General features: G+C 62.3%; 1 protein-coding gene across 6 annotated transcripts; it reads left to right on the top strand.

Moving 5' to 3' along the window:
• Positions 1–23,234, top strand: COL20A1 (collagen type XX alpha 1 chain). 6 transcript variants are annotated; one of them, XM_061436920.1, is made up of 37 exons: positions 1–137; positions 1,143–1,234; positions 3,225–3,335; positions 4,603–4,746; positions 4,900–5,064; positions 5,322–5,444; positions 6,395–6,553; positions 6,909–7,028; positions 7,612–7,776; positions 8,472–8,636; positions 8,832–8,986; positions 9,262–9,391; positions 10,185–10,330; positions 10,439–10,562; positions 10,718–10,857; positions 11,310–11,439; positions 11,662–11,804; positions 11,907–12,039; positions 12,375–12,517; positions 12,706–12,835; positions 13,791–13,826; positions 14,473–14,611; positions 15,369–15,511; positions 15,610–15,719; positions 16,136–16,294; positions 16,387–16,464; positions 16,971–17,057; positions 17,664–17,717; positions 19,413–19,508; positions 19,586–19,639; positions 19,745–19,798; positions 20,086–20,139; positions 20,934–21,005; positions 21,385–21,420; positions 21,528–21,594; positions 21,777–21,923; positions 23,055–23,234. In XM_061436920.1, the coding sequence occupies exons 2-37, from the start codon at positions 1,153–1,155 to the stop codon at positions 23,078–23,080; spliced, it is 4,020 nt and encodes a 1,339-aa protein (XP_061292904.1). In that variant the 5' UTR covers positions 1–137; positions 1,143–1,152; the 3' UTR covers positions 23,081–23,234. The 6 variants fall into 6 exon arrangements, with proteins under 6 accessions (XP_061292904.1, XP_061292905.1, XP_061292901.1 ...); XM_061436921.1 differs by having other exon boundaries at positions 13,788–13,826; positions 16,974–17,057; XM_061436917.1 differs by having other exon boundaries at positions 13,788–13,826.
• Positions 23,235–23,237: the final 3 nt, after the last annotated feature.

The raw sequence follows: 23,237 nt of genomic DNA, 5'->3' as shown, positions 1-23,237 counted from the left end.
GGAAGGGGCGGAGGCTCCGGGTGGGTGGGGCTAGGCCAGAGCAGTGACAAAGGGGCCTCATAAGTCACGGCCTTCCTGTGACTGCAGTGGGACGGGAGCACACGGGACCAGGGGACGCTGCCCGGGGACAGGAGCAGGTTGGTGACTCGTCTGGAGGCTGGGTGGGCAGGGGCTGCTCCCATTAGGGGCTGCTCCAGGTGTGTGATTTGAAGATGAGCTTGACCTTCTAGAGAGGTTTCAGGGTCGGGGGAGCTGAGTTCCTGGGGGTGCAAGGACCGGATGCATGGGGTCTGGTGGGGGTGGGGCCTGGACCCCTAGTGTCACAGGTGGAGGAGGGCAGACACTGTCGAGGGATCCCGATCACAGCCTTGACCTCTGTGCCCCTGGAAGGGTCCCACGGAGGTTCCAGGGAGGGCAGCCTGGTTTCAGAGTGTGGAGGAGGGTCAGAAAGTGAGGTCACCAGGTAAACTGCCTCGTCCTCCAGCCCCTCCACAGCCCAAGGACATTGTGAGCCCCACCGCCAGGGGTGTGGCTGGGCTGGGGGTCCCAGGAGCCTGAGATCCTGCCCTGCGTTCCTCTCTTTTCTGTTAGCAGAGGCCTGGAGGGAGTCCCCCAGGACCCAATCCCCTTCAGGGCTTCCCCCTGACTCACTGAGAAGCCGGCTCTGGGGTAGAGAGGCTGGTGTCCTGGGGGGCGGATTCTCAGCCAGGACACCTCTTCCTGGGCTGGCAAGTGAGCAGCACACCTAGGGTCCTGCTTCAACTGGGGTCCCACCTTGACTTACTCAGGGCTGCAGGCAGGACCGCCCACCTGCCCCCACTTCCTCCCTGGTCTAATGACAAGTGGGCAGAGCAGCAACCAGGCCCCATGTGGGGCTGTCGAGAATGTCACAAGGATGGGATGCAGAAGCTGGTGGTGGGCAGGTGAAGGGCAGCTGACCTGTGGACCCAGGAAGCCCCCCAGGCCTGTTGGACACCAGCTCCTGTAGACAGGAGGGTGGGCGTCCGGAGGTGTCTGGGTGGGGCTCAGTCCCAGGCCCACAAGGGCAAAGATGAACAAACTCTGGCTTAGAGATCAGGAAGGGATGGACTGACGAACGGACAGTCAGACAGGTGGCTGAGTGGCCTCTTCTCCTCCTATAGGCTGCGCACCATGAGCGTCCGCGTGCGCCCTCACCTCGGAGTCGGCCTCTGTCTGTATCTGAGTGTCACCCTGGGGCTCAGCCAGGGACAAGGTGAGGACACGGGTGAGGGTTCCTGGAACTGTGGCTCCTGCCTGGCTCCCCCAGGCCATACCTGCCCAGGGCACAGGCCCCCCTGCGGGACCAATCTCCCTCTGGCCCTGAGCAGCTGCTGCTTCCAGGGGCTCGGGTGCTCAGGGGACAGAGACGGGAAGACAGGACAGCTCTGCCCCCAGCATCACCCTCAACTGTGTGGCTTGACCTTTGGTACTGCGGTTTTTCCTTTTAGTTGGGCTTTTTTTGTCTTATCCATTTGTTAACACAAATGTGCATTAATGCACTGTGCATTTGATTCACTCTTGCATTAGTGATTTTTTTTTCATCATTCTCTGGACACGTTTTTAATTGTGAAATTTTCAAACAACAGAATCTAGAGTGAAAAGTGACCCCCCCGCAACACCCCCAAGGAGAGCCCAAGACGCCGCCTCCAGCAGGTCCCTGATCCTTTCAGCTCATTTATGGCCACGGGCAGCACCTTGGTCAGCTGTCCCCCGTCCAATGAGGGGATGCTCAGCTCCCTATGGGGCGTGTCCCTTTCAGGGTGATGCTCAAACCCGTCAGGGAAGGCTGGGGAGACCAACCTTGGGAGGTGGTGTTTGAGTCACGTAGCGAGCCTCCTCCACACTGCCCCCCAGCCACATCCCTGGCATTTGTCCAGCTCCCACGGGTGCCGAGAGGGTAGGAGACCTCTGAGCTAGTCCTCACGGGGGCGCGGCAGGGACCTGTCACACAGCCACCCAGCCTGGAGTCCTGGCTTCTCTAACTACCTTCTTACTAGCGGCACATCCTCCTGGCTATGATTTTGCTCACAGATGATTGGGGCCTCCATCCCTGGGGCTCTGACAAGATCCCCCAAGGGGACCAAGTCAGTAAGAAACCCCAGACACTCAAGGTAGACAGCACAAGGCACCTGCAGACTCTGGGTGGACTGCGTCGGGGGGTGGTTGGAAGATGGGGGTGGGACCCATAAGTCCAGGCTGCCCTTCTCCGAGAATGGCCCTGTGTGGGGGTGCCCCTGGTGGGGTGCTGTCTCCCCAGTGCCTGCCAAGGCTCCGACCTGCAGACCCAGAAGGCAGCTCGGGATGCCCCCCCAACAACATGTCAGGGGTGCCGGGAGACAGAGGCTCTTCATGAGCTGGGCCCCCCACTCACAAGCGTCTTTTCAAGGCCCCCACTGCTGAGACATTCCTGCCTTTCAGCTCACGCTCCAGGGAGCAGGGGGCCCATCCGGAGGCCCAGCTCAGCTGCTACCCGCTCTGAAGCGGCCATTGTGTCTGCCACGGGCTCCCCCCAGCCCTGCCCTTCCCCTGTGCCCCTGCTCTGAGGGGGGCAGCCAGAAGAAGTCCATCTCTGTCCCCACTTTCCAAAAATAGTCACCCACACCAAGGAGCTGCCGGAAGCTTGGAAGTCAGGCTGTGCTGGAGGGCTCAGGCCTCCATGGCCCCTTCATCCTCCCAGGACGGCCAGGGCACCCGCCCCAGGGAGCCCCCGCCCCCAGGCACCCCCACCTCCTGGGATGTGTGACCATGGCAGCAGGGAGTCTGCAGCTGTGTCTCCACTGCACTTCGGGGACTCAGGCGGGGAATCGGGAGGGGTGGCTGGCTGCAGCTGGCTCTGAGCCTGTCTCCACTGGGTGGGTGGGCAGTTAGGGCCACTCTGGGATGCTGGCCTGAGCCTAAGTCCACAGTGCAGGGCACCCCTTATAGAGCCAGGAGGGCCTCTCTGGACAGAAGTCTCCCCCACCCAGATCTGCCCGGCAGCCTTGGACTGCAAGGGGGACCAGTCCTCCTCCAACCCTGGCTCGGGGGAGGTGGGCTCCTCTTCTCAAAGTTCCCCCCAGTGGCACTGGAGTCCCCTCTGAACCTCGGAGGGGCTGAGCCCCAGAAGGGCCACAGCCTCCTCGGAACCTCAGGATGGGGTCCCACAGCTGGTTGGGGAGGTCACCAAGGAGGATCAGTCCTGACCGCCTGTCCTGCTTCCTCAGCGAGTGGCCGCCTGAGGCTGGCGGTGCTGCCTGAGGACCGGCTGCAGATGAAGTGGAGAGAGTCAGAAGGGAGCAGCCTCGGCTACCTGGTGCAGGTGAAGCCCAGGGCAGGTAGGGGCCTGCGCCTTGCCTCTGTGCAGACCGACGGTGAACACGCTCAGCACGGCGGTCGCAGTGCTGGTTCCCCTGGGCTCTGCCCTACCTCCTCGCTGTCTCCCCACTAGCACAGGGAGGTTGTGGCGGGAGAACAGGGCCCTTAATGTCCCCGCCGTGTGTCCCCACACCTGGCACGTGCAGAAGGCAGTCAACGACTTTGCAAAAAAAGGGCCCTCCCCCAGCTTAGAGTTCTCAGGGCCCTGACAGTGCCAAGCCCGAGTGGCAGACTCGCTCCATTTTAGGAGTTAAGGTTGTTTGACGTTGGGCTTCAGCTGTTTCAAGAGCTGACCTGTCCTCAGAAACCCTTACACCTGGGTGGAGCTCTTCAGGGTCTCAACCCCAAAGAATTAGGGGGGGGGGATGTGCCAAGGATGCACTCTTCAGAGAACCTGCCTGTCCATCCCTCCCTGGAAAGCAGCAGGAACCCAACAGACCTGGGCTTAAATCCTGATTCTGAGCAACTGCGTGACTCGATTTCCCATCTACAAAACGGGTGGGGGCTTGTGAAAATTATGCAGCTTGAGTCACGTGAAGCACCTGGGACCTCACCCTCCTGGCCTGTGCCACCTCCCCATGCAGGGCTGGGCCCAGGCTGGGGGCTGTCCACCTTGCAGGATGTTGGACAGTGGGCAGGCTTGTGAGTCCTTCCTCTCTGAATCCCCTTTCTAGCACCTGAGGTCCAAGAATTGCCAGGTATTCCTGACCTCTGATCAGTCGCTCCTATCGCCTCCGTGGCCGCCTCCCCTGAGAGCATGGCAGCATGCCCTTGGAATTGTTTCTTTGTTTTTAGCATAGACTCACAGTCACACTGGGACGTGCTTACAGGTTCACTGCCATGTGCTATCCAGCCCCTGTGCACAGGCGGCAGGCCCCTCCCCACGTGCAGCCCTGTCTGCACAGACACCTCCATGGTGTCCCCAGCGCTGCTCTGATGGCACCTGGAGAACTTACAGATCCCCCTGTGGACCCTGAGATGAGTCCCTCTGGGGAGGAGCACAGGCCACTCCCATCAGGTCCTAGAGAGAGACACACAGACCTCTCCCCCTACTCCCTCCCCTGGCCCAAAGGGAGGAACTAGGGGAGGGGAAAAAGGGGCGCCAGGCAGATTCCACCACTCCTAACACACATGCACACACACGCACACCTCAGGCATAAGCACACACACGCATGCAGGTACCACCCGCCTCAGCTGCCTCGATCCCTCTCCCCAACCCCACCCTAGGGGACCCAGAGCAGGACGTGATGCTGACCACCAAGACCCCCAAGGCCACTGTGGGGGGCCTGAGCCCCTCCAAGGGGTACACCTTGCAGATCTTTGAGCTCACTGGCTCAGGGAACATCCTGCTGGCTCGCAGGGAGTTTGTGAGTAAGTGCCCTGGGCGTGCATGTGTGCAGAAGAGGCTGGGAGCCCATGGAGCCTGGATGGGCTTTTGTGGGAAGGGTTGCGTGGGCAGCCCCCAGGCCTCTATCCCCCCTGCCGGGCGGTGGGGTCCTGATATCCCATCACATCTCTCTGCAGTCAAGGATCTGAAGAGTAACTCCGTGAGCAGGAGCAGCCAGAGGCCACTGGGGGCAACCCTGGAGCCCACCCCTTCCCTTGTGGGGAGCCCAGACCTTGAGCCCCCAGGGGCCCTGGCCCCAAGCCAAGATCCACCCACGCTTGGTGGAGCCAAGTCGGGGGACGGTATGTGCCTGGGAACAGGGGGCAGTCTTCAGTGCCTCACAGTTTCCACGTGGCCAGGAAGTCCTCCTTCTGTCTGCCCTCACACTCCTGCACTTAAGCTTGGCTGCCCGCTCCTGACTTTACTAACCCTCTGGGACAGGTCATCTGCTGGGAATGTCCTTGGGCCCCAGTGCCTGGTCACACTACCTCGACTTCCCTCAGGTACCCCCCAGCCTGAGTGTGGCTGGTGAGGGGTAACACAGCTGTGATCCCCCCAGGAGTACCTGGTGAGGAGCAGCACCCACCCAGGGGCCCCACAGGGGAGGGCCCTGCTCAGCCCACCCCAGACCTGGAGGGGCCGAACCACGCCAGGACCTCAGCTGGAGGGAGAGGGAAGCCAGGTGAGATGGCTGGGGTGCCAGCATCTGCGGGCTTGAGGGCGGGACCACAGCACAGCATTGCCCATGAGGCCCTGCAGGGGCCTCCCCCTGCAGGAGATGTGCCTCCCCCACCAGACCTGGGATGTTTCTGATTTTGTCTCCCCCATCAGACTTGGAATGGAAAAAGACACCTCCTTCCTTAGACCTCACGTGGGGTCCTGGGGTCCAGGCCCTCTACAGTCTCCCAGTGGACTTGGGGTCTTACAGGGTGGTCTCCCCCACAGTGCAGGGCCTTGAGGCCAGAGGGTGCCTCCCACATTCAGTGAGGGTCTCACCACACCTACCCAGCCAGGAGCCTCCAAGAGGGGGTCTGGCCCTGGCTCTGGGTCTTGGCCTGAAGACACTGTGCAAAGCTCTGGGAGCCCCAGGTCAAGGGGCATGGCTTTGTCTCCAAAGAGCTCCTGGTCCTTAGGACAACCCTCTTCACACACGGTGAGGACTCAGCCTAGAGCTGGTGGAATGAGGGGCCACCTGGCGCTGTCCATGGTGCTGACTCACCCCAGTCGATCCTCTTTGGACAGCCTCTGCCAGCTGTGCCTGGGAGCTGGTGGGTAAGGAAGGTGCAATTTCCCCTTGGACAATTGCGCAGTGACCAGCACTGGCCAGGCCAATAGAGGGTGGAGGTTCCAGAGCAACTAGATGTCCTATGAACCCCCTTTTGGGGGACTCAGGGAGGCTGGGACAGTGGGCTGAGCTTCAAGTGCAGTTTTCTAAGTCTGGTGAGACCCTGGTACCTGTCCCTCAACACTTTGCTGCCCATCTCATTTGAAGCCAGAGTCCTGCAGCCCCTCCCCCTCTACCAACCTCAGGGAAGGAGATCTTGGGGACTGGAGCCCAGCCACAGGCAGTTCAGGGTCCTGTAGCAGTGATGACATTGCCCAACACCTCACCTCCCTCCCCTCCCACCCCAGGCAGACCCCAGTTCCGCTGCACACCCCCCATGCCTGTGGACATGATCTTCCTGGTGGATGGGTCCTGGAGTATAGGCCACAGTCACTTCCAGCAGGTCAAAGACTTCCTGGCCAGCGTCATCGAGCCCTTTGAAATTGGGCCGGGCAAAGTCCAAGTAGGTGGGTCCCAGCCCTGCCCTGTGCCCCGCTGGGGTGGTCCTCACAATTCCACTCCATACCCCCAGCTTTGAGAAGGGAGTGCAAAGTGAGGGAGGAACCAAGGCTAAGTTCTCACCCGACCAGGCAAAACTGAGGTCCCCACCTGCACTGGGAAGACAGCTAGCTCCCAGGGGGACCTTGTGTGGAAAGTGGAGATTTGCAAACATGCCTTCCTGGTGACCTGGGCAAGGCTGTGTGTGTTCTGCCCACCTGCTGTGTGCCCACTCCCCCCACCCCCTGCCAGCCTGATTCAATATAGAGGAGACCCCTCCCCTCCCAGTCTGACTCAGTAGAGTGGGGACTTCTCCCCTTCCAGGTCTGACTCAGTACAGTGGAGCCCCCCAGACTGAGTGGGACCTGAATGCCTTTGGCACCAAGGAGGAAGTGTTGAATGCTGTGCACAACCTCCACTACAGAGGAGGAAACACATTCACAGGTCTGCCTGGCCCCAGCCCCAGCCCCAGCCTCGGCCCCACCCTCGAGGTCCATTCAGGTCTTGTCCCGTGATTAGTCTCCCTTGCAACCACAGATAAGGAGAGGCATGCATGAACCACGCCCGAGTCCTGTGTTTTCATGCCTTTGCAGAGGGCCAGTCTGCCTCGTTCATCCATGGTGAATGTGGCAAGTCGGGCAATACTGCTGAAAACAAGTTGCTCCTCTGGTCAGTAGAGGCTCCTGGGAAGGCCCACCAACAGCTTGGGGGAGCCCTGTTTTCAGCAGTCCTCCTCAGGGGAGAGGACTGCTGACCCAGGCAGACCACACACCCATGGCACAATTCCCTCCCTGATCCCCATTCACCCTGTGCACCCTGCAGCAGCAAGGTGTGGGGTGCTGGCCCCTGGGTCTCGGGTGCCTGTGAGGGAAGGAAGGGGGAATCCTTGCCCTCCAGGCACCCACAGTCTGAAGGGGCCAGGACTGCCCTGGTGGGCAGAGCAGATGGCCAGTGGCTGGTGGAGCCATCGCAGGTGGGCAGGAGAGTGTGTGGGGGCATGAGCACTCTTGCTCTCACTGTGCCCAAGGCCTGGCCCTGACCCACGTGCTGGAGCAGAACCTGAAGCCCAGAGCAGGTCTCCGTCCAGAGGCGGCCAAGCTGGTGATTCTGGTGACAGATGGCAAGTCCCAGGATGATGCCCACGCTGCTGGCCACGTGCTCAAGGGTCTGGGTGTTGACATCTTTGCTGTGGGTGAGCAGCTCCCCCCCGGGCTCTCAGTGGGCATTCTCACAGAACACAGTAGGGTGGCTCCCGGCTCCCCAAGCTGCAGGTCTTGTGGCCTCTGAGCCTCAGCACCTGCTCCCGCCCCCCAACCCCATCTATGAATGGGAGGAAGAGTCCCTGCTCTGAAGACCTGAGTTCCCACCTGGCCAATTGGAGGTGGCCACACAAGTTGGCGTGGGCAGCCTGGCCACTTCCTGGTGAAGTGGCCAGTTGGCAGTGTCATCTGTGGACATGTTTGTGGCCCCTCCCTGTTCCCCACACCATATGCCCTGGGAACCTCTCTCTGCTACCATAGCCAGCCAGTCACTAACTCCATCCCTTGGGAGGGAACTCCAGACCTGGGGGCAGAGTTTCTGGAAGCAGAGACCCTGCTCTGTGCCTGACCCCAGCCCCTGGGTGAACAGGACCCCAAGGAAAGCACACTGACCTCTCTCCTGGCTGCAAGCTCCACAGAGACCTGGGCAGGCATGCCACAGGCACCTTCACACCAACCTGTCTCTCATGGGCACCTGGCCAGGTGACCCCATTCCGGGGCCTGTGGGGTCTGGGGTCCTTGGGAAGGGCTCTCTGCCGACTGGGTGACCAGCAGGGGCCCAGTGGTCCTGACTGCACAACAAACATGGGTGCTGAGTGGGCTAACCCTTCTCTCAACACTGCGGCAGGCGTGAAGAATGCCGACGAAACCGAGTTGAGGCTCCTGGCATCCCAGCCGCTGGACATCACCGTCCACAATGTGCAGGACTTCCCCCAGCTCGGCACACTCTCTGGCCTACTCAGCCGGCTCATCTGCCAGAAGGTCCAGGGCAGGAGCCCGCGTGGGAGCCCAGGTGAGCGACGCGGCTGGGGCAGGGGCAGGGTTGCCACACCAGGTGCAGCCCCACCAGGTCCCCTCCCACTGGGCTCTCAGGGCTCCCAGGACAACTGGGGAGCCCCTGTCCTTCCTGGAAGTGGCCGCCAGGGGGCGCAGGCAGAGCCACTGACACCAGCCTCCCCCTGGGCCTGGGCTCCTCTCCCTCCCACAGCTACACCGGCCCTGGATCCCCCTCCCGCTCCCACAAGGCTGGTCCTGACCCAAGTGACCTCCTCCAGCGTCCTCTTGTCCTGGAGCCCGGCCCCACAGCCGCCCCTCAAGTACCTGATTGTGTGGAGGCCTTCCAAGGGCGGCACCCCCAGGGAGGTGAGCACCGGCCCCCCAGCCCCGCCACCGCAGGCAGGGCTGGAGTAACGCCCACAGGTGATAAAATCAAGGTGAATGAGGAGCAGATGCGGGAGGTTTATGCAACCACGGCCCCAGGCACCCGTGGATGGCAGGGTTGTGCTCACGCCTGTGTGACAGGCTGATGGCCCAGACCTGCTCTGGGGACACAGCTGTGCAGGGAGTGAAGGCTGACCCAGCACCCCTTCCTGCTCCCCTGCACCCCACCGACCTGCTCCTCGCGGCTCCTATTCCAGGTGGTGGTGGAAGGGCCCACCTCGTCAGCACAGCTGCACAACCTGACCTCCAGCACCGAGTACCTGGTCTCTGTGTTCCCCCTCTACAAGGCTGGCGTCGGCGAGGGCCTGCAGGGCCTGGCGACCACAGGTGTGTGCGTGAGCTGAGGGTTGTAGGGGCTCCCCCTCCTGCAGCCTCCCCTTGGAGCCCGGCACCCTCAAGGCGGTCTGAACCCAGGCAGGGTACCACACCCAACAAAGGCCGAGTCACTGGGCCGCTCTGACCCTCAGTGTCCTCTTCTGAGCACAAGTGACATCCTTTGTATCACAACCCTAACACACAGGGACCCATCACTGTTGCTGCCACACTGTGGAGCTCCCACCCTGCCTGGCCTGCAGTTCCCCCAGGACTGCGTGAGACCCGCCACCTGGCGGCTTTATTGAGATACACCCCACAGTCACCTGTTCACAGCGGGTGATACTGTTGTTTTCCATATTGTCCCAGCATTGTGCACCCGTCACCCTGAAGGGGGCCCCACACCTTAGTGGTCACCCCAGTCCTCCCCTCCCCCACAGTCCCTGCCGACCCCTGATCTGCTCTCTGTCTCTGGGGTTTGCGGATCCTGGACCCTCCATCTAAATGGGACCACACAGGCTGTGGCCTCTTAACCCCAGGCCACGGCCCTCTCACCCTCAGGGCAGGTGGCCTTAACAGAAACCTGCGGGGCGGTCCAGAGTGAAATAAGTTCCAGGACTTACAGTCAGTTGTCTGTCCTCCCCTACCCCTGCTGGTCTTCCCCTCTCTGTGTCTCCATCTGGACACACCTAGCCCGCGCCTACCAAGGGACTGACAGGTGTCTGTCCTCCCCCGACTCCCGCTGGTTGATAGGTCTGATTTCTGCCTGCTGCTGCATTTTTAAACTTTCTGCTCCCGTCTCCCCCAGCACCCCTGCCCCCACCCCAGGCGCTGACCCTGGCTGCAGTGACACCCAAAACTGTCCGCCTCACCTGGCAGCCCTCGGCAGAGGCCACCCAGTACCTGGTGCGGTGGTCACCTGCCTCCCCCAAGGGCGAGGAGGAGAGGAGAGAGGTGCGGGGCACAGAGGAGAGGGGGGGCGGGCACGGGGGGAGGAGCATAGGGAAGGGAGGCTGGGGGAAGGGGGCAGGTAGGGTGGGGCCAGCATGAGTGTCCCTGCAGGTGCGGGTGGGGCGGCCGGAGGTGCTGCTGGATGGCCTGGCCCCGGGCAGGGACTATGACGTGTGGGTGCAGAGCCTTCGAGGGGCAGAGATCAGTGAGGCCCAGGGCATCCGTGCCAGGACCCGTGAGTGGATCCCGCAGGTTGCTGCCTACTCTGGTTCCCCCCAACTTTCCACGGTGGGGGACCCCAACCCTATCCAATAGTCCCCCAACCCCGGCTGTCGCCTGCCCTCCCCTGGTACCCATGAGGCAGTCCTAAGGCCTCGGTGTGCCCTGCAGCCGCCCTGACCACCCCCAGACACCTGAGCTTCTCAGACGTGAGTCATGATTCAGCCCGCGTGTCCTGGGAGGGCACCGCAAGACCTGTGCGCCTGTTCAGGGTCAGCTACATCTCGGGCAAGGGAGGCCACTCGGGACAGGTGAGAGCAGGCCTGCATGTCCGGGGAGGGGGGCGATTTGTTCACGGGGACCAGCGCTCTCAGCCTCCCCGACCAGGCCCCTGAATTCAGGGTCAGTGGATGTGACCGCGTCTCCCGAGGCTCAGCCTCAGCAGTGCAGGGGGAGTGGAAGGCAGCTGACCCCACCCCGGCCCTTGTGGGCCCCAGTCCTAGTCAGGGGGGATGAGGCAGAAGTGAAGCAAAGAATTGTAAGAATCCTTACATGTGACAGGCTGGACGGGGTGTGCTGGGGGAGCAGGCCCTGAGAGGTGAAAACACCAGTGTGTTGGGGGAATGGGCAAGACCCCACCCAGGGGCACAGATTCCGCTCCCGGTCCCCTCTCTCCAGTCTGGGAGTGGTTGTGGGGGAGGCCTGGGTCTCCTTCTGGCAGGAGCTGCCCCCCTCAAGCTGCCTGTGTTCCCCCCCACCGCAGACGGAGGTTCCTGGGAACGCCACCTCAGCCATCCTGGGGCCCCTCTCCTCCTCTACCACCTACATGGTCCGCGTCACCTGTCTCTACCCTGGGGGCAGCTCCTCTACACTGACCGGCCGCCTGACCACACGTGAGTGGCAGTCGGGGTGGGGTCCCCAGGCCACCTCCCTCTGCTTCCCTCAGTGATTCAGACCAACACAAGTCAGGTGAGGGCGAGTACCTGGACAGGTGTGGTGGTGGGACCCGGGACCAGTGCCCAGCCCGCAGCCTGCCCTGGGAAAGGGGACCGCAGGCACCGTGAGTGGGGACTGGGGGCCCCTCTGCCACCCCAGCCTCAGTCTCCCTCTTCCAGGGAAAGTCCCCAGCCCGAGCCAGCTGTCGGTGACAGAACTGCCTGGGGACGAAGTCCGGCTTGAGTGGGCGGCCGCGGCGGTGTCCGGCGTGCTTGTCTACCAGATCACGTGGACGCCCCTGGGAGAGGGGAAGGCCCGTGAGGTGTGGGGGGAGTGGACCCTCCCCACCCCAGCTTCTCCCATGAGCCTGGCCCCCAGGGAAGGACACCTCCCCCAGGTGGACACCAGTCCCTCTTCTCCACAGATTTCTGTCCCGGGGAACCTGGGCACGGCCATCCTGCCTGGCCTGGGGAGGCACTCAGAGTATGAGATCACCATCCTGGCCTACTACCGGGACGGGGCCCGCAGTGACCCTGTGTCCCTCCGTTACACCCCCGGTAGGTGGCCCTGCTCTGCCCCAGAACCCCCGACTCCGTGGGCCTGACAGGCAGCCCCTCCAGTCCTGACCCTGCGAGTGGGCCACTGGGTCCACAGAGCCTCCCTGAGTCCTCCAGGCAGGCTTCCCTGGGGTGGCCACGGGTCCAGGTCACTTGGTGTGACACCGCACCCGAGGTGGTTCCACAGCTGGCCTGGTGGCCCTGTCTGGGCCATGGCCACTGGGCTGGGTGGTGGGCATGGTGGGGGCCGTGGAGTGGGAGGGTGGCGGGCATGGTGCAGAGTGGAGGGGAAGCGCTGCCATCTGAGATACCCCACGCCTCATGCTCCCCCGCAGTCAGCCGGAGCCCACCCTCCAACCTGGCCTTGGCCTCAGAGTCGCCTGACAGCCTGCGGGTCAGCTGGACGCCCCCGAGCAGTCACGTGCTCCACTACCGGCTCTCCTACGCGCTGGCCTCAGGCTCTGGACCCGAGAAGTCGGTGGGTCTCCCTGGAGCCGGGGAGGCCATCGCCCCTCACGGGCCACCGCATGCTGGGCTTGGGGAGACATGTCCCATCCTGCCTGTCGAGGGGGCCACTCTTCTGCGATGTGACCCACAGACAGGGAACCAAGATGCCCAAACTAGCGGAGATGCTCAAGTGACCATCTTCACCCCACCCCCGCCCAGATCTCCATTCCAGGACCCGGGAGCCACGTGACGATCCCTGACCTGCTGGCGGCTACCAAGTACCGGGTCCTGGTCTCAGCCATCTATGGAGCAGGGGAGAGCGTGGCGGTGTCTGCCACAGGCCGGACGGGTGAATGGGCGCCAAGATCCCAGATCCCAGCAGACCCTGGCCAGGCCCAGGACCCTGGCAGCCTGGACGTGTGGGCCCTGTGACTCCCAGATGTACCCCGCGTTGCAGAGCTTAGCGAGAGACCCTCTGGTGCAGGATTAAGGCCACTGCAGTCCAGCTGAGCATGTGCAGGCTGGCATAGAGGGAATCGTGGCTGTGGCTGGCCTGCAGAGGCCCGGGGCTGGGGGACGGGCGGTGTTCTTCTGGGTCTGTGTCCAGGAGGTTCAGGGCAGATGTGCAGCTTGTAGGAGTGGGAAGCCGGACACATGCCACAGACGGGCTGGCTGCAGCGTAGCCCAGGGCCCACTCTGGGCTGGCCCCGCCCCCGGGGTCTCAGTGGTCCTTGAGGTCCCACCACCCCCAGGCCAGGACCCAGCTGAGAGGACCCTCAGTATCTGTTTGCTGTTCCTGCTGCTCCTTTCGAAAATCAGACAATCAGAACAGAAGGCCCTTTAGTCAACCACCCCAGCTTCCCCCCGTGTCCCCTCCATGGTGTTGCCCAGTTTTGACTTGAATACCTCCGGGGACAGGGGCCTCACTACCCAGGGCTCAGCACCTTTCGTCTTTTGGGTGGCAGGGAGCCACTTCCTGCCCTGAGAGTCTCAGTTCCCGTCCACACTCATACGTGAACACTCAGAGTGTCCACACAGTGCCTGGAAGTGGAGCAGGCTGGCTCAGCCTGGCCCCAGGACGGTGTGGACCCAGGCACGTCCACATACCCAGGTCTCTCCCGGCCTGCACCTAGGGCATCTCACCTCTCGACGCAGACCCTGTGGGAGCACCCGGCCAGGTGCTGTCTTCCTGGGGGTTGGACACTGTCCCTGTCCTATCCCTGAAGTGTGGGGACCACAGGGCAGGGCATCCAGCCACAAAGGGCCCCTCCCCGCTGACCCTTACCCCTGTCCCCTCTCAGCAGCCTGCCCGGCCCTCCACCTGGATGGCTCCCTCCCAGGTAGGTCCCACTCTGGCGTGGCAGCTGCTCCCCAGCAGCCCCCACCCACTCTTCCTCCTCTGGGTCCTTGTTGGGGGAGGGTGGCCTGGGTTTGGGGTCAGGCAGTCCTGGGGCCCGTGGGTCCTGCGTGGCCTTTGTGAGCCTGTGCTGACCGGGAGGTGGGCGGGCGAGGGGCTGAGCCTGGGTCCACAGCATCACATCTTTACTGCTTGGGTCTGAGACCCTCCCCGGAGAGAAGGCTGACACGTGGGCCCCGCGTGGTCAGGGAGATCTGCCAGGTGGGGGCAGCTAGTAGTGAGGGCGGGGGAGCTATCTTGGTAGCTGGGTCTCCTGAAGGATGTCCAGAGCTGCTCAGACCAAGCTGCAGGGCCGGCCGAGTTGGGGTGGGAGTGGGATGGGCGAGGGTCTGGGCACTGAGACTTGTGGGGAGGTGATGGCTGTGGGCATGGTAGGGCCAGGTTGGTGCTCCCTGCATGTCCTTCCTGAGTCCAGGATAGAGGGAAGGGGGGACCAGACCCCTGAGGCCCGACATCCCTGCACTGTCTCTGTGGCTCCCACACTCCCCTCTCACCAGAAACGTGGTTTTCTACTCTGCCTCCTGCTCACCCCCACCTCCCCTCCTGTCTGATGGCGCCCCCCTCCCAAGGCTTTGACCTGATGGCGGCCTTCGGGCTGGTGGAGAAGGAATATGCCTCCATCCGCGGCGTGGCCATGGACCCCTCGGCCTTTGGCCCCACCAGGACGTTCACACTCTTCAAGGACTCTCAGCTGACCCGGCGGGCCAGGTGGGAGCTGGGGCGGGCCAGAGAGCAGGAGGACACCCTGGGGGAGTCAATTGGGCAGACTCCTGGGGGCACACGGACTCCGGGAATCCGAGTTCCACAAATTAATAAATCTCCTGGAGGTGGGGTGGGAGGGCTTTCCCCAGGTGGCACTTCTGGGCAGGGGCCACCACCTTTGTCTCCCTGAGAACTCCAGCTTCCTGTGTGCTCTAATTTGATCCTGCAAATCTGCACATATCCGGGGTTTGTGAGAAGCCACTGCTTTGTGACTCACCATGACCATGGCTCGGATGGCCCCCGATGTCTGATAATCACCCCACTTCATACACAGAGGTGTCTTTAACCACACGTTGGAACTTCCACATGCACAGCATAATATTTCTTAAGTTAAAATGTTTTAAATTGCAAAGGTAAATCAGGTGCTTTATAATATTGATAGGAATTTGAAAAATACAAATTGCAACTCTGGGGTTGCAAAGAGTGGAGGGCTCCCAGGAGCTGGCAGAGAGTAGGAGCTATGAGGAGAGAATGTGGGGGAAGGGCACTGGAGAAGAACCAGCACGTGCCAAGGGGATGGCCTCCCGTCCCTCCTGTGGGGCCGTCCTGGGGGTCCCAGGCTGCTCCTGTTGAGACCCAATAGGCCAGGAGGAGAGGGGAGTTCCACTGCTGACACTCCCCAGCCTGGCCTCGAGGACCCCACTCTCGGTCCCCGGGGTCTGACCTCCTCTCGGGCCTGTGGTGCCCCTCCTGTTCCCTACAGCGACATCCACCTGGCCACCCTGCCCCCAGAGCACACAGTCGTCTTCCTCCTGCGCCTGCTCCCTGAGACGCCCCGAGAGGCCTTTGCATTGTGGCAGGTGGCAAGCGAGGACTTCCAGCCCATCCTCGGGGTTCTGCTGGACGGTCAGTTGGAGGGGCAGCAGTGGGCCAGGTGATGCTCTGGGGGGTCCTCTCCCGCCTTCCGCGCAGGGGTCTCATGTGATTCTTGTCGCATCCCCCAGCCGGCAGAAAGTCGCTGACCTACTTCAACCGTGACCCCAGGGCCACCTTGCAGGAGGTCACCTTTGACCTGCCTGAAGTGAGGAGGATATTCTTTGGGAGTTTCCACAAGGTACTGGCAAGTCCTGGAAGGACCACCGCTCGTGCCTTCCTGCCTGATACCCTCGGTGCTCCCAGGTTCTGGGACAGACCCCCACTGGGCTCTGCAGGACACAGGCTGCCCTGTCACCATGGCACCCCCCAGAATGCAGGAACTTTGCTCTGCCCTGGATGCCCCCACCCTAATCTGGGTCAAAGAGCATCCAGCCCTTGCTCCTGGTCCCGCAGCCCCTGGGAGGGGCCGTGGGGGTGTCATTGTACAGAACAAAACTGAGGCCCTCTGAGGGGTTTCAGGAGATGTGGGGTGGTCAGGACCCAGACACCAGCCCCGGGAACGGTCCCTGCCCCTCCCTGCTCCAGGCCTGGCCCTTGGACATGGAGGGAGCCCATCCTGGCTGGGGCCCCGGGGAACCTCCTGCTGTCTCCCAGGTGCATGTGGCCGTGGGCCACGCCAGGGTCAGGCTCTACGTGGACTGCCGGAAGGTGGCCGAGAGGCCCATCGGGGAGGCCGGCAGCCTGCCTGCTGCCGGCTTCGTCATGCTGGGCAGGTTGGCCAAAGCCCGGGGCCCCCGGAGCAGCTCCGCCTCGGTGAGCCAGACCATCTGGGGCTGGTGGGCCCCTCCCACCCCCTGTGACAGCCACACCTGACCAACCCCACCCCTCTCTCTTCCTCTCCGAAGTTCCAGCTCCAGGTGCTACAGATCGTGTGCAATGACTCGTGGGCAGAGGAGGACAGGTGCTGCGAGCTCCCAGCATCGGTAGGTGGCCAAGTGCCCACTGAGGGCAAGAGTCTGGGGGTAGACAGGCCATCCAGGTCATCCGGAAGAAGTGTGGACAGGCTTCCTGGAGGAGGTGACCCACAGGGCTGGAGCTGGAGCTCAGGGCAGCTGGATGGGTGTCCTGGAGGCCCTGAGGCAAGGAAAGCTAGAGCAGGCCAGGCAGCCCCCAGCTCCAGGGTGGCTGCTGCCACGTACTCAGGGCCACTGCCCTTTTCTGTGGGCTCAGGCACAGGAAGGGGTCCTCACTGACTCCCCTGTGTGCCCACACTGGGCTTGGCCCTGCCGAGGGCTTGCAAGGGAACGAGAGATGGCATCCTGTCAGCATGCCTGTACCAGGCAGCCAGGAAGGTGGCGGCCAGGACCAGGTCCTCACCCTTTACCCCTCGCCTCCCTGGACCCTGGAGTTAGTGCAGATACTGAGCTCTGGGGTTAAACAAGAGGCGAAGAGGGGGTGCATTTAATGGCGGGGGTCTCCTTTCTCCCAGAAGGAGGGAGAGTCCTGTCCTGCCTTCCCATCTGCCTGTGCATGTTCCTCACAGACCCCTGGGCCCCCAGGCCCCCAAGGACCTCCGGTGAGTCCCGCAGTTCCTCCCTGGGGTAACCAGGGACTCTGGCAACATTTCACTGCCAGTGGTGATGGATATGGTCCCCTCCGCAAGCCCCAGCAGATGTCCCTGGGCCTGCCTCACTGATGGCCAGAGTTCATGAGTGTCCTGGCTGCCTTGTCCACCCCCGGCCCTTGAGTTCCCTCCTAGAAGCCCCTTCCTTCCCACTGCAGCCTTCTCCTGAGCCAGCCCCTCTCTGGTGTTGGAGCCCATATGTTCCCCCTGGGAGTGGGAGCCTAGCCCATCAGGCTGCAGCATGGTGCTGGTCATGGCCTGGCCATGAGTCACAGCTCCAGGCCTGGGCCCCATTGTGGGGCAGGCCCAGACCCTCTGGCCACCTGGAGGGTGCAGGACCCATTTCGGCTGGTGGTCCACAGACCTCTCCAGGGAGGGGCCAGGGCTGGAAGCCATGAGCCCGTGTGTGCGGTAACCAGTGACTGTGGGGAGGCGGCCAGGAGGCACTGGCCCCCGGAATCCCTCCCTCTTCTACCATGAAGGTGGGGACTGGAGTCCAGGGCACTGCCAGGGGGGCCAATGTGCAGCCCGGCCTTAGCCTTGCTTGTGCCTCTTCAGGGCCTCCCCGGGCGGAACGGAGCCCCAGGAGAGCAAGGCTTCCCAGGGCCCAGGGTGAGTCATGGGGCATCCTGGGGGTGGGTGCAGGAGTGAGCGCCCCGCAGTCCAACCCTAGGCAGGAGGGGGACCACAGCCTGGGCACCGTGTGACGGGCAGTCTTGGGCGCCGGCTGGGCCACGTGTGCTCTGCCCTCCCCTGTGTTTCTCCCTTTAGCCGCTCCACCCCCTTGGAAGTTGCTGGCATTTTATTGTTGGATGCATGTCTTCGGGCCCCGTTCGACTGGCTTTTCTCCTTCATTCGAGGAGCTCTAGGTTTTCTGGGAACCCTGTGCCCTGAGCTGTGACTAGTGTACCGAGTCGTGGTCTCCTGACCTGGCTTATGATATGTGTGGCAGGCAGATTTAGGATCCACTTTGTCTTATCGGCTGTGTCGGCTGTGTGGGTCTGTCTCCACGGCTCCTGACTCGCTTTGTATTTAAAGGCCTTCCCTTAGTCTGTGAGGACCACCTCCTCATGGGCCTTGAAGTGCTTCTAGCACCTTCCAGCCTGGAACTGTGGTTCCTCCTTCCTCCCCAGACCACTGCCCCTCGGTCCTCTATTTATTGAGTAGCCATTCCCCCACCCCCGCCACTTCAAATGTGGTCTAATCACATCACCAGCTTTGCACGGAGTCCAGAATCCAAATAGCTCTTCAGACACAGGAGCAGCCACCGTCCTGGCAGGGATGGGTCCAGCTCTACATCCTCTCCCCTAAACCCCCTGTCCTCTCTGTGTATTGTTTTTGGGCCCCATTTCTTACTCAATTACCTTATTTGCAATTGTTTTTTAATTTCATATGGTTTCCTTGGACTTTCCTGGTTTTTATTTACAGCACCTGCGAAAAATCATATCACTGTCTCCTTTTCAATTTTCTCTTTCTTTTTAAAATTTTTTTCTTGCTTATTTCTCTGGTGTGGGTGACACTCCAGAGTTTGTTAAGGAAGCCCGGTGATAGCAGACATGTCCATGTTAGCTTCACAGAAATGCTTCTGGGGTTTGCCCGTTGAGTGTGGGGCCGGCCTGGGAGCTGAGACAGATGGATTTTGTCATGTGATAGTCAAATCCTAACCTTATTTTATTAGGAGACTTTAAAAATCAAGAATGGGTGTTAAATAAGATTTAGTGCCTCATCAGCTGCTCTGAACACAAGCAAATCGTTTTCCTTTTTGGAGCTATTAGTTTGGTGAATGATTTAATCTCTCTCAAATGCTGAACTCTTCCTGCTCCCGCTAGAAGCCGGCATGGTCACTGAGCCCTCACCACTCATTTAACAGGCTGCAGGCTTCTGTGTGCTCATGTTTTATTTAGGATTTTCACATTGATATTCACAAATGGGAATGCCTGTGGTTTTCTTTATAGAATTTGGTGCATTGATATGCTTTAACTCTCAATTATTTGAAAGCATTCTTTAAAAAAAAAAAAAAAACTGCAAATCAAGCCATTTAAATGGTGTTGGTGGCCTCTGTCCCTTAGAGGTTTGGTAGGATGTTTTGGTGTCTGGGGTTCGGAGCTCTGTGACTGGACTGTCAGAGCTGGCCCAGCTCCTAGCTATAGAGTGGGGTTGCAGCAGGACCCTCTCAGGGTGGGCCGTGAGGGTGAAGATGCCTGTGTGTGGGCGGGTCTGCCCCGCCCCCCGACCCAGGGCAGGATCAAAGGAGGGGCTGTAGGAGGAGCCATGTGCCTCCTCAGCCCCCATCTCCCATGTCTCCAGGGAGAGCCCGGGCCACCTGGACAGATGGGACCCGAGGGTCCTGGGGGTCAGCAGGGGTCACCGGGCACCCAGGGCCGCACCATCCAGGGACCCGTGGTAGGTGCTGCATCCCCCCGCCCTGTCCCCCCACCCCCTCCCCTCGCCTTCCCGCCCAGTCCATCTTCCCCCTCCAGGGTCCGCCAGGGGTCAAAGGAGAGAAGGGGGACCATGGACACCCCGGCTTGCAGGTCAGACCATACTGGGGACGCAAGGGCTGTGTGCTTGGAACAGAGCTTCCTCCTCTGGGTTGGACCTCAGCCCCAGCCTGGCCGATCACCTCTGTTCTATTTCAGGGCCACCCCGGCCTCCAGGGCACCCCCGGGAAGATTGGCATCCAGGGACCGAAGGTGGGAGAGAAGCCTGGCTGAAGGGTCTTGAGATGGAGGCAGTGGGGGCTTCCTTCTCTGCCCCACCCTGCCCTCTGCATGGCCTGGCTAGTGGGGAGGGGAGTATCAGTCCATACTGACCGGGGGCAGGTGCAGTCACTGCCCAGGGCGGGGCCAGGCCTTGAGATGGGCCAGCTTCAGCCAGGCACAGGCATGTACCCCCCATAGCTGTGGGTCTTGGTGATCATCATGGGAGGGGCTTTCAGGGGTACCAGCCCTGCCCCCGCCCACCCTTCCTTTGCCCTCAGGGAATGAGAGGCCTGGAGGGGACTGCTGGACTGCCTGGCCCCCCAGGCCCTAGGGTAAGCGCTGCCTCCTCTGTGAGCCCTCCAGCCCTGCACATCCCACTGGCATCCCTCAAGTTTCCTTGAGGCTGAGCTGAACATGGTGACCCAGGGAGGGCCTCTCTCTCCTGGGCTGGGGCAGGGACTTAGACTGCGGTGGGGTGTGTGTCCTGTGCTCAGGAGCACAGAGGTAGCCCCCTCTTCTCACCCCACCAGAGAGATTGGTAGGAAATGCATTTGTGCAGCCCCCAGCCTCGCCTGCACCCTGACGGCACACAGCAGGAAGGTGCCTGAGCCCCTAGTTGGGCCTGGGAAGGGCGGACGGGTGGGTCTGGCTCCCTTCCCACTAGACAGTGGGGGCAACCCCCTCACTCGGAAGTAGCTTCCTCCAAGCCCAGTGTTCCCAGAGGTCCTAGCTGAACTCAGAGCCGGGGAGCTGCTCTGGGTTGGGAACTAGGGCCAGCAGCCCAGACCTGGCCAGGGTCTCCTGGGCTTGGCCTCCCTGGTACCTCACTGGGTACCAGGGAGGCCAAGCTGCCCCTCCTGCAAGAGGCCACCCCTGGGAGGCCTGGCCTGCAGTCACACCTGGACAACTGGGACATATTCCTCTAGAACCAGTGCCAGTGGTCAGGGTGGGCCGGGACTGCCCTGGGTAGGTGAGGAAAGCAGGGCCTGCTGGGTGGGTGTGGGGCTCAGCTGGTGTGAGGCTGGGGACAAGCTGAGGAGTCTGATCTTGGTTCAGGGTGGGGGGACTCGGAGGGAGAGGCCACCCCCGGGGGACAGCCACCAAACCCAACCTCCCACTTTCATAGGGCTTCCAAGGTACTGCGGGGGCTAGGGGCAGCAACGGCGAGCGAGGACCCCCAGGGGCCGTGGGGCCCACAGTAAGTGCCCTCCCCACCCAGCCCAACAGCCAGGGGGGCTAGTCGTGTGCACTGATGCCCAGGGGTGCCCAGCAGCTGGTACATTTGTAAAGCTAGGCTGACACAAAGCTTAGAGCAGAGGGAGCCCTGGACTGCCCCCTGCCAAGCCCAAGACAGAGGAGGGGGACAGGTTGGGGTGGGGCTCCCCAACTTGGGCTCCAGGGGTCAGGGTGGCAGCAGATCTGGCCTGCAGGCTGGGTGGGGCCTGAGGACAGGGAAACCTAAGTCTGCCGGCTGTCTCCCTCTTGCAGCAGCAGAGGTGGGTCCTCTGCTCTCTGGGGACTCCTGGGTCTCTGGGCAGCTGTGGGGTCCAGGCACTTCTCCTTTTCCTCCCACTCAGGGACTGCCGGGGCCCAAGGGGGAGCGAGGAGAGAAGGTGAGTGTGCAGAGTCTGGGGTCCGGGCCGACCCTGGGGGAGCACGGGGAGGCACTGACCCCCACACTGCCTGAGCCGTCAGCCACATGGCCTGTCCTCCCTTGCAGGGAGAGCCACAGTCCCTGGCCACCATCTACCAGCTCGTGGGCCAGGCTTGCGAGTCCGCCATCCAGAGTGAGTGGCCTTGCCTCCTGTGGTGCCCAGTGCCTCTGTCTTCACACTGGAGGGAAGGGAGCCCCGTGCCGGGTCATTGGTGCCCCAGCCTTGAGCAGTTCTCCTGGGCCGCTGCCTCCGGGCAAGGCAGGGAGCAAGGGAGGGTCTCCCAACCCCCACTGACATCTTCCCCCGCCCCCCAGCGCACGTGTTGAAGCTCCATGCCTGCACCCACGAGAGCACCCGGCCCCCCATGCCCATCTTGGAAGCCCCCAGGGCCCTTGGCACAAGCAACAAGGCCCGGCTCCCTGGAGAAGGGGGGCATGGTGGCCCCCACCCTGGGGACAGAGGTACTGGGCGAGGGGTCTTCTCCAGTCCTGGGGCTGTGTGCTCTGAGTGGAGTGGCCATGGGTGAGGGGACAGGTCCTCTCAGCCCACACAGACCTGGGGCTGCCTGGCTGCCTAGGGTCTCCCAAATTCCCCTTCCCCAGCCTCCCAGGAACCCTGAGCTTAGGGCCACTTTCCCCTCCCCCAGCCCTCCCCGCCCTTCCCTCTCTCCTTGCTGGGACACAGTGGGAGGCTTGGTCCAGTGACCTTGTCATGATCCGTCCGTGTAACAGGGCTGCGGCTGCTCACAGCTCAGATGCTGAGATGGATGGACGGGCTGATGAGGGGAGAGGAGCTCACAGTCTTGCTGGTGGGGGTGGGGCTGAGGCTGGCTGGGGGACAGTTCTGCACCCAGGTGGGTGAGAGAGGACGGGGGAGGGGCAAGGGACCCACCCATAGCGCCTTGCCCAGGCCCACACATTTGTGGAAAGAGAGGGGTCCCTGCCCCCCAGCACCCACCACAGTTCCCCAGACACGGCCTTTGCCGTAAGCGCCCCGCTAGTTTGTACCCGCTGTCCAGACAAGGCTGGCAGGTGCTGTCATGATGCCCTCCCCAGCCCCCTCCCTCACCCCCACCACGCTAAACCTCAGCCTTTGAGATGAAACAAGGATCAGAGCCTGTCTGAGGTCAGGGACCGCCAGCCCTAAACTTTCAGCCTCAACTTGAGGGCTGGACCTGCTGCCCCAGGCCCCAGGGGGTTCAGGACCCACCTTTCCTGGGTCAGAGCAGGGCCCCCGAGAAAGGAAGGCAGTGCCCCCTGCACCCCTCACTCAGGCACATCCTCCTTCCCCTTGGGGAAGCCTGGAGCCCTCAGTAAGACAGAGCAGGCAGAGGCGTGGGCAGCCTGGCGTGTGGGGGCCCGTGGGCCCTGGGGGAGCCCAGCAGGACTGCAGGAGGTCCTCATGGGGCTCAGCACCCCGGGGACACCTGGCCAGGCTGGCGAATCGGGGCTGGGGGCCCAAGGGTCAGTGCCCGGAGGAGCACGTTCAGATAGAGGGCTCACTGTCCTACCGGCACCCGGGGCCTGGTGCACATAGCATCATGTCTGATGGTGTCAGCTGTCCACCAGACCTGTCAGCCTCTGCTTCTGCAGGACGGTCCCCCTGCTGCCTCAAGTGAGCCCGCATGTGCCCCTGGATCCTGGACACCCGACATCCGACCCCTGGAGCAGCTGGAGAAGAGGGTCCAGAGGTGCAGGGGGAGGAGGCGGAGGCCGGCCTGGAAACCTTCCCTCTGTGCATTTCCTGCTCAGATAAACACGCATGCTTGTCAAGGG

The sequence above is a fragment of the Bos javanicus genome, chromosome 13, assembly GCF_032452875.1.
Source record: "Bos javanicus breed banteng chromosome 13, ARS-OSU_banteng_1.0, whole genome shotgun sequence".
Taxonomy (NCBI): Eukaryota; Metazoa; Chordata; class Mammalia; order Artiodactyla; family Bovidae; genus Bos; species Bos javanicus.
The sequence above is the reverse complement of the archived record's forward strand: the minus strand, read 5'-3'. Positions and strand labels throughout refer to the sequence as shown.